At 34.9% G+C, this 20,915-nt stretch overlaps 1 protein-coding gene across 3 annotated transcripts in view; it reads right to left on the reverse strand.

Annotated features, from left to right (window-relative positions):
* The window catches only part of VCAN (versican), a 133,126-nt gene that overhangs the window by 5,180 nt on the left and 107,031 nt on the right, over window positions 1–20,915 (reverse strand). For all 3 annotated transcript variants that reach the window (XM_074204539.1, XM_074204537.1, XM_074204538.1), the window contains one exon: window positions 1,421–1,565. In XM_074204539.1, coding sequence (XP_074060640.1) covers window positions 1,421–1,565 — 145 coding nt within the window. The remainder of the gene's footprint in view (window positions 1–1,420; window positions 1,566–20,915) is intronic.

The following is a 20,915-nucleotide window of genomic DNA, read 5'->3' on the forward strand; positions in this document are numbered from 1 at the left end:
TGTGCAAAGTCAGCAGCCTCACATTTTCCTTAAGAAAGGAGATGGCACTGGATACAGTGGGAAAACCTTGACCTTTTTAACTGTTCTCAGTTTGACTGAGGCAACACCCATTTAATGATTTAGGCTAGGTAAGAAAGAAATGATGCAGAGAAAGTTCTCTTGAACCTAGACACACACACACACACACACACACACACACACACAAACACACCTGGAAGGGGAAGACTTCCTCAGGATTTCTAACCAGAACAGAAACAATTGTTATTTTCATTCACTCTCTGTCAATCAGAGCCCAAACAATGACCAAGTGGAACCTGACCAATGGATGAGAGTGAAAGATTTGAGGAGATATCTTAAGATCAAACCCCAAAATAAAAATTTACATTCTTTTGGCCACAGCACTCACAAGTAAGGATGTGATAACTTATGTGAACAGAAAGGAGGAAGAAGAGATCACTGTACTATTGAACTGTTGCTTGCCATTCATTAAACCTTATTTGTTATCTGTACTTTTATAATATGTCTACCTACAGATCAAAATCAGTTTATTTTCAGTGAAGTTTGGTTTGCTTGAATGTGTGTATCACACAAGAAAGGGAGAACAAGTAAAAGAGGATTCTCCCAACCCTGAAATTACAATGGTTCCCCTGCATTTACTTCTGGGTCCTATGGCCTCCCTTTCCTAAAAGAATACACATATACATAAACACATGCATACATACATACATACATACATACATAGTAGATAATGCTTAGCAAAGGAGTAAAAGAACAATTTAGCAAAAAGGACAGGGAAGGTAGTTCCTTCAAGAAGCGGAGGGAAGGAAGACCTTGTAACATTTTCTTAGTTTGAGGCATGAAACTTATCAATGAATGGTTGAATAAAAGATATCTGAGTACCAAAGTAGCTATATCCACTCTCCAAAAAAAGGGATAAAAATAATTGCATAATTATTGAATTTCAATTTAATATTCAGAAGGAATATGTTTGCTATATTTGTACAACAGTTGAAAACTGAACTTAACTAAAAAGTTAAGTTGGTCTAATTTGCCACACCCTTGATACAAGGGCTAGGAGAAATACTAGACCCACCACAATAAAAACCTCAATGATAACAAGTTTTATGGAAGGTTTTATGAAAAACAAATATGTCTGGGAAACAATTTTACTATGGAAATGGTCCATCATTAAAAATAAATCGGAGAATTAAAGAAACTAGAGTGAGAAATGAGTTTAAATGTAAGCTCTGCTTGAGTATCAAAAGAGTAAAGTAAAGGATATGAGGATGGAATAGTTTCCCAACTACATTCAATTTTGCTGAAGCCTTGAAAAATAAAGTGGCTAAGTCTCTCACCAGATATAAGTCGATTCAAATGCACATTAATTAAAAATGTTCTTTTTTCATGTAGGGAAAATTACCTGTTCCTTTCTTGCAGGTATAAGTAAGATGGTAATTGCAAGGGACATCATTCCACTGACCATTTTCATGCCAAATTATTACTACACAGTCTTCTCCAGAAGAAAAAAAGCTGTCTGGCTGATTTGGTCTCCAGTTCTCATATTGCTGTAAAATAGAGGGAGAAAACGTGACTTATCAGTTCAAAGATACTTACATTCTTTAAGAAACTCAAATAAATCTGAAATAGAAGGTATTCAGATACTCAACAGAACATGTAAGAACAATTGCTTATATTCCCATATCACTTTGTGACTACAATGTGTTTTCTTGTAATTGAGTTCATCAGATCCTTACAATAACCCTGAAGGATAGATAGTTCAAGGATCATCACCCCCACTTTGCAGATGTTAAAACTGAGGCTCAGTTTCATGACTACACAAGGTTATACATCTTTAATCTGCACAAAGTAGTTTACTTTCTCAGTGGGAGGAGTGGAGTGGTAAAAGGGAAAGAATTTAGAATACAGGGTTTTGAAAGTAAATGTTGAAATTTGCTTTTGCATATATCTGGGGTAAAAAAATTAAAAATAAAATTTGAAAAATTGAGGCTCAGAGGAGTAAAAAGATTTGAACTGGATCACATAGCTGCTGGTAGCAGAGGCTACCCACCTCTTCTGATGTCAAGTCCAGTGTTGTTTCCACTACATCATACAACCTCTAAAGACCTATTCATCATAAATTGATGTAGGGGTGTTGAAGAAAAAGAATTTTGAATATTTAATGGAAAATATATATTATATACCCCAAATTGCCTGTTCACTAAGTTTATATGCCCCTATAATAAAATTCCTTGTCTTTAGGGATATTTGTTATTATATATGGAATTTCTTTGGAATTTATAATGATTGCTGTTCATACACATGTTATGTCTCATTTCCTAGAGACCCAGTTGAAGTTGATTCCCAGATGTCTGAAAATGCCATGTTTAATCTTTTCTTACCTTTTGATTTTTAACTCAGAAAGAATATCTTTTATTCTTGTTCTTCTAGAAGCATTTTAGAGACAAATGCTGTTTCTATGGTAACTATATTCAGATATATAGACTGATAGAACATCATTCTGATGCTCTGATTTTCTCCTACTAAAACTGATACTATAGAAGGAAGTCTCACTAACAAGCAACCAGTGTGAATGATGTAGTAATCATCAATTTTAAGAAAAATTGACAATGATTAGTGCATCCAAGCATCTTGATTCTAACTGTTGGCATGATGCCATAAATTTGATGACAAATGAAAAATTCAATAAATCATTTATCTTTTTATCTATATAATATCAAACACTTGGCCACCAATAAATATCCTAATAACAGTTTTTTCCACCTTTCAAACTGATAGGCAGTATTGTATAGAGACCGGCCACAGCTCTATGCTACGTAAAATTATGATTTCTTTATTTTAACTTTAATTCATTTTTATTACAACTTAAGTTCTGAACTCTCTCTCTCTCTCTCTCTCTCTCTCTCTCTCTCTCTCTCTCTCTCTCTCTCTCCCTCCCTCACCACCCTGCACTATAGGTCACCATTTGACAAATGAATATAGATATTATATATATATATATAAAGATAGAAATATGGAGATAGAAATATAATAGGTAATTTAAATATAAACCTACACACAGTATGGTTTCACACACACACATGTGTGTGTGTATGTGTGTGTGTGTAAAACCATATTATGCATACTTCTATTTATCAGTATTGCTTTATAATAGACTAGTTGATATAGCTGTTTCCAGAAGAGGTATAGTCATTTAGGAGACCTGGTTTCTTGTTGCTGCTCTATAAGTAACTAATTATGTGACCTTAGACAAGAAATTATTTTTCCCTCCCTCAAGTTTCTTGCATCAAACACCAGGATATTTGATTTGATTAAATGTCCTCTAAGGCTTGTTCCCAATTCTAAAATTCTGAGTCAGTGCAAATTTACACACACATTTATTTTTGGTCTTGAAATGTGATATCATTAGTGCAGAGAATTGCCAGAGAGGAAATTCCCTCTTTAGAGTCCAAGAGAGCTGCCAAGGAACACTGAGAATTAAGTGACTTGCGCAAAATCACAGTCATTATTATTAGAACCCAGATCTTCTTGACTTTGAGGCCAACTCTACATGGACTACATCACATTGCACTTCCCATATTCATACATAAACTATAAGAAAATAGGAATTCTGGTTTGATTTTCTATGTGCCTTCAACAAAGGAAGGCTGTGGCATTGGACATTGCTTACCCAAGTTATTTTTAAAATGAGATATAGGGAAAGGCTTACTTTTTTGATAACCATCCTTGCCTATCACCTCATATCATGCTATTAATGATTTTTGCTTTTTTATATAAACACTATCCATTTGCATCAATGTGTGGTTTAGATCACAGAGTCAAAGGCAATTGACTATTTAAAAATGTCACCTTTTGAAAATGACAAATACATAAAATATTATTTGGGTTTTTTTAAAGTTGTGTAATCAGTTGTATTAGTGGGGCAGAATGATTCTTTTTTTTTTTTAGATTTTTTCAAGGCAATGGGGTTAAGTGGCTTGCCCAAGGCCACACAGCTAGGTAATTATTAAGCATCTGAGGTTGGATTTGAACCCAGGTACTCCTGACTCCAGGGCCGGTGCTTTATCCACTGCACCACCTAGCCGCCCCAAAATGATTCTTTAAAGACAAAGACTGAAGCTGAATTCAATACTAACTCCTGTGACTCTTTTGTCAATATGACCATGCATCACAAAAAAAGTTTGTCATTTGAAATTGTTAATAGATTCCTCATAGAAGAATAAGACAATCAAGGTACTCAGTAACTCATACCCTGTCACTGCCTGCCTGAAGAATGTATCTTTCTATCTGTCTCTCCTCTTCTCTCATTTCTCTTCTCTCCTTTATTTTTAAATGCAGTAAAACTACCCCAAATCATACACTTAAGCCAGAGACAAATAATTTCCATTATTCAAAAGATGATATAAATATCCAGAAGCAACAAGAAATCTCTTTAGAAGTACAGGTTTTAGCAACTATACCAGGAAGGATGAGTTTTCCTCTGTAGGCAGTCATTCTTTCCCTCCATCCTGTGCTTCCCCAAGGCCTGGGAATATTTGTCTAGCATTGCACTATGAGAACAGTTAATTTTAACTGCATTATGACAGAGCTCTTTTGTCCCTTCCCTCCCATTTCTTGTAATGGCAGATGTTATAGAACTCCTCCCTATCTTACCTCCCAGGCTGCCACAAGGGAAGGACCAAGAGGAAGGAATCTCTAATCAACATCTCTTCTCTCAGAAACCAACATTTTGAACTAACCTTTGTTACCTCTTAATTTCCACTATTTTCTTTTGTTGTGTTTACCCTTCTTCCCTCAACCCTAACCCAGACCCTCAGGCTTTGCTTTTAGTTTTTCTCCTTAAAAATAAAGTTAAGGAAAAACAACAACAAAATTTTTTTAAAGGTGGGAAAAATTATAACATAGCCATTTCCTGATATGTCATTATTATTAGAAAAATAACTTAGAACAATTAAGGATAAAGACCTTATCAGAAGTAGTTTTATCTAAAGACTGAGTATAAAGCCATAAAAAATACCATTCTCTAATCAAAGACTTATCTTTTCCAGAGAACTTATATTTTATCTGAAAATTCAGAGCCTATTTCAGACTAGAAAATGACCTTTTAGGTTGAGCAATTTTCCATCACCATAAAACTACTCCTATTGACCTTTGTATATACATTCTAGAAGAAATGAATCACAAAATCCAAGGCTTACCCTCTCTGATAATGATGAACTTATTAAGAAGATTTCATGTATATAGATATACATACATACATGCATATATATGTATATAAATATATATATATATATATATATATATTTCCCCTACATGACCTTTTCTTAGAACATATATCAGTTAATATGCCATCTAGTTATCATACTCAATGAACTTAGCTACATCACTCCTCCACTTCTTGATCTTCTTGAATAAGCAGGCCCAGTTCAAGCCTCTGGCTAAAGGTTTAATAGCCTTTGGTAGGAATTGTTCTTGGCACTAAAAGCTGATTGAAAACGTGTGTTCTGGGTTATTTGACAGAATTGTGGCCTTGTGGTACAAGACCAAATCTCAGCTTTGTGGTTTTTTTTCAAGAATGTCTGATATCCCCAGGCATGTCACATTGTTGTTACCTCCTCCCAGATAGCAGTATCACTCTGCAGATTGATCTTGGCTAGGTTGCATTGACTTTTCTTAGCAGCACTGCCAAGCTTGGAACCTTAGAAGTCCTGGCTGTCTAAGCAAATGACTTTCTTCTTTGTCTTTACCTGATCTTCTGAATTCATTAAAACTTCATTTATGTTACTTTTTGAGAAGAATAAGCATATAAAAACCCCTAATATGTGACTTAGCATAATAGAACCTATTTTTATGATAAAGTGAGCCTACTACTAAAATTCTGTCCTGAGGTATACTAGTGGCCTTGGGTTCTAAATGACTCTAGGAGCATCACAGATCCTACCAAATTAAGAGGTTAAAGATAAGAGGGATGACATGCTTATTGTCTGAAAGTGAGAGAAGCTTGTCACAAGGAAGAGTATAGGCATGCCCATTGCATTAAACCATCTACCTCAATATAGGAGAGTATTGATCCATCTCAGTGATGGAAAAACTTACACAGATTAAAACATGGACAATTTATGTATTCAAGTGCCTAAATAAAATTAATTGAGAATAAAACTAAGCCAAAGTAGGGTTCATAATATCTGTACCATCTATATCTCAAAATTTGGGTGAAAAAACAACCCACAAACACTGTTACATTATCTTTTCATTTTGTTTCAGGGAACATGTACTTCTTGGGAAGACCAGAATTCCTCCTCCACTTTGTTGTCTTTGTTTCTTCCCTTGGGAGAGAAATGATTGACTAAAGAGAAATCAGCACCTCTCCCACAAAAATCTCTTTTTCCCCTGGGAACAGAGCCAAAAGTTGTCTCCAGGTGGTGTCATATGGATCTACCCCCTCTTATCAAGCTACATGAATATGTTCACAATAATTCCAAAGCCTTTATTTATACATGGTAAATGTTGGGGTGTAGAGGTCTAATAAAATAGCAATGTTCATTCCTTCCATTAAACAGGTGCTTGCTGGCCATGCTTGGGCTGGATATAAAGACCTCAAAGCTTCTCCTTCCAAATGGAAGATTAGAATTAATTTATAATTATGTGCATAAAATTAAACCCCAAAATATAATTTTCTGTTAGCTCTTTTGCATAAGATAAGAGGAAAAATGGTCCCTTTAATCCAAAATCAACATAAATATAATATTTGTATAAATTGCATCCATTCTTTGAATGGGTAGTAATCCCAAAATGTGTTACAGAAGAAAACCAAATTTAGATGAAAAATTTGGTACAACTAATTAGACTAAATAATACACATGCAGGTTATTAAGAATTGACTTGGGTAAGTACATTTGTATATGAGTAAATATGTAAATTGCGTGTGCATGTATGTGTAAATGTAAAATGTTTTTGCAACTGATAATTGTTACCTAATCAAGTTAATTTATTTTGTAATCATTAATCTAATCTCCCATATTTCACTGATCAGGTCATTTCTTTCTGCTTACAAACTTTAGATTTCATTATACTCTATTAGTGATCAGATTCCTTTGCTTAGCTTCCCAAAACTTCACAATCTGACATATCATCTTCTTTCCTTCCTTGTCTCACTGAAACTTGCTTTAGTTTAGCCAAACTAAACTCTATACTTTCCTCCAAATACATGGTGTACTTTCCCACTTTCATGCCTAAAAATAAGACATAGGCTGACACATCCTTTTCCTTGCTCAAAAGTACTTCAGGGGCTCCCTATCACCGCAAGCATAATGTAAAAAAGGCTCCTCAGCCTGGAATTTGAGGACTTCCATCTACCTTTCCCACTTTCCCTCTCATTACTTTTCTGCATTCCAGCAAAGCTAGCAACTGTCCATTCCTCAGTCCCAGGTGCCATCTCTAGCTCTCACAGGTCATTCTGTGGGCTGGAAGTCATTTCCTCCTCACATTCATGGATTCATCCAAAGCTTAAGTCAGGTACAAACATGCTCTGTAAAACCATCCACAAAGCTCATTAGTTCCTTCTTTTCTCTTGAATATTTCTAGAAATCTGTAGATTTTCTCCTTTGTATCTTGCATTTTCTATTATATATTAAATTTACTTATATTTCAATATTTCCTCTATAGAAGACAATCTCCTGGAGGTCAGGAACTGTTTTGTGGTGAAGTTTTTTGTGTTGTTTTTTTTTAATTGTTGCTGTTCTTGCTTGTGTACCCTCCCAGCACCTAATCCAGAGTCTTGCATGTAAAAAGGTATTTTAGAAACATTTTTAAATTGGTTCAGTTAAAGCTATTTTATTATTCCCCATACTTGGTTATAAAGAGGTCCTGGTATCCATGATTTTGCCCTGTCTTCCATGACCAGAATGTTCTTCCTTTCTGCCTCTACATTTTGGAATCCCTGGGGTCCTTCAAAACTTTAAGTAGGGGTGGCTAGGTGGTGTAGTGGATAAAGCACCAGCCTTGGAGTCAGGAGTGCCTGGGTTCAAATCTGGCCTCAGATACTTAATAATTACCTAGCCGTGTGGCCTTGGGCAAGCCACTTAACCCCATTTGCCTTGCAAAATCCTTAAAAAAATGTTAAGTACCATCTTTGCAGAATGATTTTCCTGGTCCTCACAGCTGCTAAGGTCTTCTCTAAGGCTATTATCTTGTTCATCTGTCTGTCTGTCTGTCTATCTATCTATCTTTATATTTAATTTCTATTTATATTTAATTTATCATATTTATTATTATTATCATTATTATATTATAGTTAATTCCCTGTTATAATATAAGATCTTTGAGAGTAAGAGCTGGTTTTTTTCCCTTTGTATCACTAGAGCATTTATCAAAGTGTCTGGAACATAGGAAGAGCTTATGAAATTCTCCTTGATTAATTGATACATCTTTCCCTTTTCCCCACTGAATGCTTATCTACCTTTTTAAGTCCAAGTCAAATAGTACCTTCTTCAAAAAACCTGACCTGATCCCTCTATCTACCTTGGTGAATCATAATCCTCAGATCTCACATGTCACTTGATTTTTTTCTGAATCTTTCTACTATGTAGATCATGTATGACTATGTACTAAAGTTATGGATCTATGTCTCATTCTCCCATGAAGAAAAGAACTATGTCTTATCTAAACTTTGGGTTTCTTCTAGCCTAATACAGTCACCTTTATACAGTAAGTTACAAATGTTCACTAAACTGAATTCAACTTAGCTAAAAATGCTTTACTTATTCATCTAGAAGAATGATTTTTATCAGTGTAGATAAATGCTCTCTCCTCCCTCAATTGTAATTTATAGCCTTAGAGAATTGACTGGGGCACTAAGAGGTTAAATGAATTGGCCTACAATCTCATAGTTGGTATGAAAGAAGTAGGATTTGAACACAAGTCTTCTCACTTCAGACACAGCCCTCTATCAACTACATCATTGTACTTCTCTGCACAAATATGCTGTGCTCCAAAAAGATGATTATTTCAACTAAATTGGTTTCAGTCACTATTCATTTCCACCACTCTGCTTCCTTACATCTGTCCAAAAAGATCAGTTGCCAAATCATAAAGGATCCAAGAAACACTGGCCCAAATCCAATAGCTCTGCTATATAGTTATATCTTCATGTGAATTCTCCCTGCCTCTATAAACCAGGGAAATTATTACTGATTCCTATTCTGGACAACTCAAACCAGACTCAGGCTAGCTATCATCAAAGCTAGTCTTAAACTTGACAAATGTTTATACTCTCTTATTCCACAGGACCTGTTCCATGCTTCAGAGAAAACAAAAATAATACACTTGAGTTTCCCATTAACTTAAAAAGCAATAATAATCAAGAAGGTCTATCCACTGCAGAGATCACTTTTGTCCTGAATAACATTGTTCAAGGGTACTTTGAAGAGTACTCTACTCTAAGAAAGGAGCTTGAATGGCAAAAAAAAAAACAAACCCTTAAATAACCATCATAAATGAGATAATATGTAATTCTCATTCAAAAGTATCTCTCAATAAAGATTTTTTTTTTATTGTTGCTGTTCTTGCTTGTGCAAGATACTCCTTAGGAGTATCTTCAATCAGTATGTGAGATCTACTCCTAAAGATAATAAATAACCCCTTAAAACCAATCTGTGTTTGTATTCTATCAAAGTGAATTTGTGCTTCCTCAGTCTCCCATGTATCTGTTGGCTTTGAGAATTATTAATCATATTTTTATCCCTGAAATATATGATAAATGGATAATTGTGATAAGTGGCCAGGATTTTAAAATTTCAAAATGGTCAAAAGACAACCTGTGGGATTAATGTCAATAAAACAAACGGGTTGAAAAGAAAATTTTATCAGGGGATCTTTTCATTGAGCAAAGGTTCATGACTCTACCTTTAAGACAAAGAAATGATCCACCAGAAATAAGATTAGTAGCCAATCTTAATTTTCATATTTAAAAACTTATAGAAAGAAGGTCATTTGGGAAAAACATCAAGTAAGACTTTAGGAAACAGATATTCCTTTTTTGCCCATCTAAATATGAATCACTATTAAAACTCTTTTGCCCAGAGAATTCATTATATAATACAACTTTGTGGGAAATGAGGGAGCTTGGTGGTACAGGAGTTAGAGTTATATAGACTTGGAGTCAGGAAGATTCATCTTCCTCATTTCAAATCTAGTTTCATACACTTAGCAGCTAAATGACCCTGGTAAAGTCACTTAACTCTATTTGCTTCAGTTTCCTCATCTATAAATGAGTTGGAGAAAAAATTGGCAAATCCCTCTAGTATCTTTGCCAAGAAAACCCTAATAGGTGACAAAGAGGTAGATGTACCTGAAGAACAACTAAACAGTTAAAATGTAGGAAATAGCTTTTCATAGCTTGCAGAGTCTGAAAAAGGTAGAGTACAAATGAAAGATTGTCAGAAAACTCAAGAACTTTGTACTAAAAAGCACCTCCTACATTTCTCATTGCTTTGATGGATCTGCCATCTCATCAATAAAGCTCGTTTTGTGAGTGATGCAGATCTTAATTCAGTCCTTCTCTCTCAGCATATACAGCTTTTTATGTATATCAATACATGATTCACTGTATATCTTGCCAGAACAGATATTTAATAATTGTTCACTGAATTGAATTAGATGGAATATATATATATATATATATATATATATATATATACATGTCTGTATATACATTCACAAAAGTACACAGACCAATAGATACAAATATACACATATATTTATATATATAAAAATATATCAACAGACTTATATATACTTATACACAGGTGGTATGTATTTATATGTTTGTATTATATATGTATACATCTCTCTCTATTTCCAATGCAGCTAGCTAGCACAGTGAATAGTTATAGGGCTGGAATTAGGAAGACTCATCTTTTTGAGTATAAATATGTCCAGAGACACTTCTTAGTTGTGTGACCTTGGGCAAGTCACTAAACCCTGCTTGCCTTAGTTTCCTCATCTGTAAAATGAGAAGGAAATGGAAAACCACTCCAATATCTTTGCCAAGAAAACCCCAAATGGGATCAAGAGGAGTTGGACATGACTGAATATGATCAATAATCACAACTGGTATAGAGTAAGTACTCAATAAGTCTATATTTATAAAAGAGATGGGGTAGGAATATTAGTTTTGGAGTTATATAAAACCAGTGGTATTCACCCTAATGCAAAGGAGAAATACCTTAAGAAGTTTAATACACCTTTACTTACTTACCTACTTCAGAGAATGTTGAAGGAATGGAATTGCTAACACATCAATTAAATTAAACTTGCCTGCAGAACAAGAAGGGTTTATCATTCTCCAGTGGTATAAAGTAGTTTAGAGGACCAGCAGACTAAATAAACTTCCACAAACAACTAATCATTTCAAAATAAAATATTGAATATGAGAAAATGATAGGTTAATTGAAAATTAAGACCACCAATTTTCTTCCATTGTCTCTTTATTTGATTGTTTTTTTGGAGAAGCAATCGGGGTTAAGTGACTTGCATAGGGTCACACAGCTAATAAGTGTGAAGTGTCTGAGGTGGGATTTGAATTCAGGTCCTCCTGACTCCAAGGTCAATATTCTATCCACTATGCTACCTAGCTGCCCCTAAAGCCAATAATTTTGGTAATTGGTAGATTTTTGCTTTTCATTTAAAGTGATCAAAAGAATTGAAATGAAATGGAGATTTGAATTTCAGCAAAATAATTATTGTGGGATTTTTTTGGTTTGTTTTTCCAAGAAAATTACAACTTCAGGTAATATGTATGCATTAACATGGCATTTTTCTTGAATGGTTAGTTAAGCACCCTATATTGTAGAACTGAGAAAAGATTTCACTGAATAGTTAATCATTACAAATGATAGGATATCCATGTATTATACCATTAACTAAGAACAATAGAAGTATATATAAGTCTAGTACTGGACAGGGCTACAAAAGCAATTTAGTACAAGATGCCAATTTTACAAATGAGGAAACAGACCCTGATGTGACTTTCCTGATATGCTATAGGTAGTTAGTAGATATAGCTAGTGAAATAAACATATAGGATATATTATTAATAATATTTTTACAATCATCTAGTTAGTGAAGTGGATAGAGGCTTGCACTTGGAATTTGGGTGACTCTGGACAAATCACTTAACCTTTCCTAAGTAGGGTCAGTTTCCACATCTCTCAAATCAAAATAATGCAAACATTTACTTCCTAGGGTTGTTAAGAGGATCAAATGAGATGAGTGTAAACTCCTATCAATCCTAGACATTATTATAGTTAGCTGAAGTTTTGAGTCATAGTTTAAGTTCTAATCATTGTTTTCTTTTGAACAGAATGGCCTAGTTATTGATGTTTTCTTTATTTCTCCCACCACAGCACAGCTCCGCTCATTTATAACACTCTGAACCACTTTCACTATAAAACCACCAAGCCCTCCAGGCTCAACTGGTTTAGAGCCTGTCAAGGAATCTGGCCAAAGAAAGCTTTTCACTGTATCCAATTACAGCATCTGAGTTCAAGGAATAATAAAGTTATCGCTTAATTTCCCTCTATTGTCGAGGATTTTATCAACACTCATTGATTTCAATACATATTTGATAAATCCTTTGGCTTCGTACTGAATTTTTAGATTTATGATGATATAGAGAATCCATAGTGAGATTTCATAACCTGAAACAAAAGCAACTTAACTCATGATAAATGTCTCCAGAAAAATGTGAGACAGAATCAAAAAGGTGGCATTTTAATCAATAAAATTTGCAGGCTTGGTAAACTGTAGCATGACCACTAGGTGGTGGTGTCTGGCCATCATTAGGATAAATCTACTACTCAACCTCTGGATCACCTTGTTAGTCACAAAGAAATTAGGACTAAGAGAAAATATTAAGGTTTTGATTGGTACCAATGACCAAAGTGGATAAACAAAAGATTTCCATATTACTTATAGCAAGGAGTCATCAATTGATAACTCATAGAATGTGAGGAAGCATTGGGAGTGAATCTCTAGTTCTATCATTTAAACCCTCCAAGTTTAACAGATAGATCGTAAGTGAAACAATTTAGCTAGATTTTTGGTCATATGAAATTTAATCCATGGAGTCTCGGAGCAATTCTCCTCCATTTCGAATTAAAATGTCAGTGAATTTCCTCAATGACTTACTTCCTTATTTCCATATTGTTAAAAAGTCAAACATTTTTCTTTTCAATTGGAAGTAAAGCTATATTCTTAAGTCTTAACTTGCTGCTAGTTTATTTTTATATAAATCTTAATCACTTTGGACAAGAAACTATTCAAAATGATAGTAAGTAAAAAATAGGAACCCTTAATTTCAAAATCACAGCTCTGAGTGCTATTATCCATTGCCAATTTTGCATTTTTATGTGATGGGTGCTTGAGTCTAAATCCAAACAGAACAGAGTCCCAAAGAATGAGGTAGCCTTCACAATAAAAAAAAAAAGTAAAATGTAAGCTGAATTTTTTTTGTTCTTTTTTTCTAAAAACACTTTCTAACTTGAAACATTCTGAGATAAAACCGTATCTCTACCATTAAACAAGGTAGTTTGAATAATAACTCTGGGCTACCTCCAGCATTCTGAATATAATAAAGGTCAGATGGTTATCTTCAAGGGGGTTATAATGACTACTTATTGCTGAAATCAAAATATTTGGTGAGTTTGAAATCCCTTTCTCCCAAGAGGGCCATCACCATTGCACAATAGGCATGTTGTTTGCAGGCTGCCTATGGTATATTTTCGTTTGTTTTATTTAGCTTGTTCAGACAACTGGCCTCTCCCAAAAAGCAGCTATAGCCTCTTCTGATCCCTCTGCTCACTGAAAGAGATTTTTTTAAGAAAGGTTATAGTTTTTCTGCTGTCTTTTAATTGAACACTCCGATTCACTAACAACCTAAGGGAAAAAAGAAAGCACTATATTTGAAAGGAGAAAGAAACTTTTGTTTGGAGGTCACCACTGAATACCAGCAACCAAAGTCCAGTATTACAAACATGAAGCATAACAGTTCCTAGCTGAAAGGAAGAAAAACTATCTTGGGGTCTCCTGACAGTTGTTAAAAATGGCAATATGCCATTATTTTCCTAGCTGGCAGCCCCCTGTGCAGGAAAGACAATCTGGCCACAGACACTAGCCAGCTCTTTAGTATAGCACTAATCTTGTGTAATAGAGTGAGCTCACTGCCATACAAAGCACTAATTATCAACAGCATTTTCCAAAGGATATGAATAACTCCCACAGTGAGATGGAGGCCTCAGGCACAGCCTGAAGTAGCTCTATGCACTTAATCTATAACATGAAGGGTTCCAGTGGACCCTTTTACTGCTGTGCTTGTTTGCACAAGTAAGAATGGTGAAATGCTAGTGGGCCAAATTCAATGGAAAAACTGCCAAGAGCAACACCACATTTTCTGGTCTTTCCCATAGTTATGCTCTACACCAAACTAATTGCAGTATTTTAATCCTATGACAATTCAAAGTCCATAGAGCAGTCTTGGAAAGTCACTGTGGGTACCCACAGTTGGGTCAAGATGATTTTTAAAGAGTATCTGAATTACAAAATGCAGCTGCTCTACTTATCACTGGCCAACATATAATAAAAGGCTCTTCCAGATATATATCCCCTTAGAAATTCATATTTGGAACATTTTGGAATAAAGAATAATTTGTTTTGCTTTTTTTTTTTGCAATTTGCTAGATGACTCCTGCAACATATTTAAATATATATGCATAAAGAGAGAGGAGAAAGTAGGAGGAAATGGAGTAGGAGAAATAAGGGAGGGAAAGTGAAAGGGAGGGACAGAAACCCTCAGAGAAGAAGAAGGGAGGAAAGGAAAGACAGGGAGGAAGAAAAGAAGAGAGAAAAATTACATATATATATATATGTATATATATATATATATATATATATACATACTAGATGTTAATTCCTTTAACAATTATGTAAGTATATCTGTATGTATATAGATTTATAAAGATATGTGGGTGTTTGTGTGTATGTGTGTGTGTGTGTGTGTGTGTGTGCTTGAACTCATCCTTCACCCCTCAGACAAAATGGCTGACATCAGTTCATAATGGAATACTTAGCTTCAAGTCCTGACCCTGTACCTTCCTCTGACCAGGACAGGTTAGTTTACCTTTTCTGAGACTCAGTTTCTTCCATTATAGAATGAAGGAATCAGACTAGATTACATATATGATCTCCTGCACTCTAAAATGCTTTTCATATTATTGGACATGGATCAGAAAGGGAACAAAAAAACTCTATTATTATGTTTTGCCAAATTCTTGTTAAATGCCTATTCTACCTTAGTATGTCTATTAGATCGTGATATCTCATAATTGAATTAGCTTTCATTTGCAGTGAAATTAATTTACAGAAACTAGGACAGAACTTGAGCACTACAACCATGTGGTACAATATGTTAAAAAAAAAAAAGTCTGTATCACCTGACTGAAATATGTGGAAATCTTTAGGTAGTGTGTATTTAAGAAACTGTAAATATATTTTTGTCAGATAATATGACATTGCACCATTCTTTCAAAATAACAGAAGCTTATGGGTGTGGTGACATAGTAATCCCTGCTACTGAGGAGGTTAATGGCCTTTCTCTTGTTTTCTATGCTGTTTCTGGTTAAGTTGAGTGTCTGCACTAACTTTGACATTAATATGGTGAGCTCCCCCAGAGTGAGAGGTCCCCTAAGAGGGTCAATCTGGCCCAGATGGAAAATGGAGCACATCAAAGCTTCTTTGCTAGGATTGGGGATATGACTAATCCTGCATTCTTAGTCTAGGTGGGATGGTAAGACTAATTAAAGAGAGAGAATTACTAATAGTAGCCTACTTAAAGAGAACTATAATTCCAGGAATTTGACTCAAATTTAAGATATTCTACAACTTAATATCAAAAACTAGAATGCATATTGCTTCAATTTATCTTATTAGATATATTTAAACAGTAATTATTTAAAACAAGTGATTTTGGAGGGAAGGGGTAAGGACTGGAAGGTGAGATCAGAACCTTTGTTTTTATAAAAAGGAAATGATAATACATTCTTGAATGAAGGATAAAGGCTTATGGTTAGTGTGTTTCATTCCCTCCCTTTCTACTATCTTCATCCTGTAATAGATTATTTCTTCACTGCCTCTAATAAAATTGTTTTTTTTCCTCACTAAACTTTCCTTGGCAACAAATCAGTTTATCTCAGGAACAATAGAGTCTCTGGGTGGCAGCAGATAGTCCAGCTATCCTGTTTCCCCATCTTTCTACCAGACTATGAGCAAAGAAAGCATTTCTCCAACTTTGCTTTGTGTAAGCTTGCCAATACCAAATATTTTTCTTTTTAGTTTTTGCAAGGCAAACGGGGTTAAGTGGCTTGCCCAAGGCCACACAGCTAGGTAATTATTAAGTGTCTGAGACCGGATTTGAGCTCAGGTACTCCTGACTCCAAGGCCAGTGCTTTATCTACTATGCCACCTAGCCACCCCAATACCAAATAATTTTTACTGAAGAACAAAACTCCTATCATTTTCTAAGAATGTTATTTTAACTATTGGACTGTGTTACATAGTTATTGAATGCTATGAATCAAAAAGAATAAATACTCCAGTATCGTTGTAAAGGAAGCTACTCATCGATGAGGACTTCCAGCACTTTGATTCTACTACCAAGTACAAGAATATCAGTGTAGCGGTAGAATTGTAGAGTGAGGATGAGCAACAGAAACAGAGAAGCAGAGGTTAGAGCAAGAGGAGTAGAGAAGTGGGAGAAGTGAAGAAGGGTTAGAAGAGGAGAAGTAGAAGTAGAGGAGAAAGAGCAGAGGAGGAAGAGGTGTAGAGAGGCAGGAATGAGAGCAGAGTAGGGGCAGGAGGAGTAGAAGCTGAGTAGTGCAAGTGGGGGGGAGCTGAGTGAGAGGGTAGGTAGAATGGTATGCGTTAGGAGTAGAGCAGCAGTGGAGGAGGTGAGTACTGGGACTAAGAGTAGAAAGAGGAAGACTAGAGAGTAGGAGCAGTAAAAGAGTAGGAGGAATAGGACTAGAGGAAGAGAAAGAGGACTAGAATAGTACAAATAGGAATCGAGGGGCAGCTAGGTGGTGCAGTGGATAGAGCACCAACCCTGAAGTCAGGAGGACCGGGGTTCAAATCCGGCCTCAGACACTTAATAATTACCTAGCTGTGTGGCCTTGGGCAAGCCACTTAACCCCATCTGCCTTGCAAAAACCTAAAAAAAAAGAAGTAGGAGTAGAAGAGGAAGAATAGAGTAGGAAAATGAGTAGAGAAGTAGGAGCAGAGAGGTATAAGAAGAGTAGGAGGAGAGTAGTAGGAGTGGGAGTATAATAGTAGAAGTCAGAAGAGAGCAGAAACAGAGGAGGAAGAGTGGGAGTAGAGCAGGTGCAAAAGACCAGTAGAGTGGCAGGATAGAAGTGGCAGAAGAGTAGGAATAGGAGGAGTGGAGGAAGAAGAGGAATAGAATAATAATAGTGCTAGTATAGAAGAGTAACAAAGAAGGAAGAGGAGGAGGAGGAAGAGTAATAATTCACTTTTATATAAAGTTTTAAGTTTTGACAAGTGTTTTGCTCACAAAAAACCTGAGCAGCCAGTAGTGCAATTGATTTTATCTGTATTTTCCTGATAAGAATATTGAAGTTCAGAGGTAGTCATTTGTTATCTAAAGTCATATCACTAGTCAGTACCAATGCTGGTATTTAGGTCTGTGAATTATATTCCAATGTTTTCCCTAGACATGACTTCATAATTTGATTTATTTCTGAGACTTTTTTTTGCTTTTTTTATTATAAGAAATCAGGAGCATGATGTGGTCCTTCAGAAAAGAAGCATAGGCCTCTCTGTTCATTGCCTAGTTTACTTTATTACTTCAACTACCAAAGTCACCTTGGGGTAGCTATGACAACTTTCTGAAAGAGCACACACAGAGTAAGAGCCTAGCAGAGGGACAGCATCAAGTTCTTAGTCAGTTAAGGAGTTTAATATGAACAATTTATTTAAGGAGAAAAAAAGGTAAGGATAAAATTCTTTATTTGTTAATTATACCAAGCTTTCTAATGGATTTCATAAATCTTATGTATAGATATAGATACAGATACAGATATATAGACATAGACATAGACATAGACATAGATATAGATATAGATATAGATATAGATATAGATATAGATATAAATATATAAAAAATTATAAAAGTAAACTTGGGCTTTCAATTAAATTATTAGTCCTAGTCCTTCTATAGCAAGGATTTCTTATCTACTTCAGATATCCCCAAGAAACATGGAAAGACAGTGTGAAGATATATAGAATGAAAAATGCCAAACCAAGAAAATAATAATATAATAATAATTATAATCATAATAACAATTATAATTATAACTGGCATTTATATGTTGTTTTAAGGTTTGCAAAGCACTTTACATGAGCAGCTAGGTCACTCAGCAGACAGAGTGCTGGGGCAAGAGTCAGGAACACCAAGTTCAAATCTTGATCTTCCTAGACATTTACTAGCTGGATGACAATGGACAAGTCATTTAACTTTGTCTCAGTTTCCTCATCTGTAAAATTAGTTTGGAGAAGGAAATGGAGGTTATCTTTGTGAAGAGAATTCCAAATGGTGTCATAAAGAATCATACAAGACTGCAAAATGATTAGATAACACTTTACATGTGTTAAATATCACTTCGTCCTCATAACAACTTTGGGAAGCAGGTACTTTTATTATTACCATTTTATAAGTAAGAAAACTGAGACACACAGAGGTTAAGTGATTGTCCAGAGTCACATAACTGGTACATTTTTGAGGTAGTCCTTTGGACTCCAACTGTATCCATTGCCCCATCTACTAAATAAAAACACAAGATTTCAGAATTTAGATTAATTGAAATAATGGATCATTTTTTTCAGAAAATTAAAATAAAATATGTTTCTTTCCTGTTGACAGAGAGATTTTAGATCACAAGTACAAAATGTTGCACTGTATGTGTTCTCCGGGTTATTGATTGGTTTTCTTAACTATTTTTCTTTGTGATAAATTTTCTTTTTAGGATATTGGAAAGTTAACTGGGAACTTAGGATGCTGGGAAATTAGGTTGAAATTTTTTTTAAAGTTTCATTGAAAATCTTTTTTAAAAAAGAAAGCTTTATGATTCTTTTAGAGTAGTATCCTTTTCAAAAATAAAGAATGAACAGCAATTACACTACTCTAAAAGAATCATAAAGCTTTTTTTTTTAAAGTTTCAATAGGGGCAGCTAGGTGGCACAGTGGATAGTGCACCTGTCCTGAAATCAGGAGCACCTGAGTTCAAATCCTGCCCCCCCCCCCAGACTCTTAATAATTACCTAGCTGTGTGGCCTTGGGCAAGCCACTTAACCCCATTTGCCTTGCAAAAAACAAACAAACAAAAAACTTAAAAAAAAAAATTTCAATGAAATGTAAAAAAAAAATTTCAACCTAATCTCTTAATTTGCAAGTGAATTGAATTTAAGTGAGGTAGAGTTGCATAAAGTCATCAGTCTTAGTCTCTCCTTCAAAGTCATCAATCCATTAGCCAAGAACAAATCAGGACAACCAGAATGCAGCTGGAAACTTTTTAAGGTAATGTCTTTCTCCAGTATCAGTTTGTGTGAGGCAATTCCCATTTAATGAATAAGGGCTGGTAGTAAGAAATGAGACAAAAGATGGTCTCATTTGTCATCACAAAAGAGTGAGAGGGGAAATACTTTTAGTAAATTCTGGGACCTGCTGAAATCACCAGTTATCAAGAGAGAAAATAACAGCAACATCTGATTGAGAGAAAGACTTGGAAAACTACTGAAGAATTGTGACTGTGCTTTTGGGAGTGACCTGACTTATAGAGGAACATGACTTGCAGGTATCTGCTTATCAAAGCATTATAAAGAATGGGCTTTCCTTATAAAAAGAAAAATAGGTAAGCAAAACCATCAAACCAGTTTGAGAATCTATCTAATCAAAATTATTAGTATGATTCTGCCATCAGACACCCATATAGGCTTTAAAATGACCCCATTAATACCTTTGCTGTCTGGTTAACTCTGTCAATGGAAGAACCATGGGAACAAATAAATGATACTCTGAAACTGTGGCCTACAACTCCATCTTAACTGGGGTTCAAAAAGGAAACCATCTATTGCGGAATAATCTCGAAAAAAAAGACTTGGAAACATTTAGAAATTATTATTTGGGACACAAATAAAAAATGTATGATTGCTAACAGAATATGTTGTTTGTTCTTGCCAACAGGGGAAAATCTTCCTTCAACATATTAAGTAGTTGTTAAATGTTTCCTCCACTCCCCAGAAAAAGCGTACCCAAGTAACCCAAGCACAGAGATAGCTATGGTTTAATATTTTCTATTTTTCCTACTGGAAATAAAAGTATAATTCAGGCTAGACTAGTGATAATGTGGTCCACATGGTTTCCAACAGTGGTGCCCTTGGGACAGCTATTGATAAAACTGTGGTATCATTTCCGTGATGACTACTTTTTTCTGGTGAAAGAGTGGGAGAGGACATTAGAAAGCTTCAGAGGTAAACATTTATGCTGAACAGAAGCACTCTGTTTCAAGGAGTACATTTTCATTTTTTCCAATAAATTTGAAAATAAACTTTATTTTTACATTTGAAGTTGTTTATAATGGTGTATAGTGTTGGAATCTCAATATTTTCTCTATAATTAAAAAATAACAGCAAAAATTCCCTTCATTATGATGAATAAAAGATGTCAGAAAGAAAATAACCAAATGACAACCTTTGTAACTGAAAAAATATCAGTGAGCCAAACAATTCTATGAAGGTTAAAAGATCAAAGATATATTTAGCTATTAAGGATA

This window comes from Macrotis lagotis, chromosome X (assembly GCF_037893015.1).
Source record: "Macrotis lagotis isolate mMagLag1 chromosome X, bilby.v1.9.chrom.fasta, whole genome shotgun sequence".
In the NCBI taxonomy this organism is placed as follows: domain Eukaryota; kingdom Metazoa; phylum Chordata; class Mammalia; order Peramelemorphia; family Peramelidae; genus Macrotis; species Macrotis lagotis.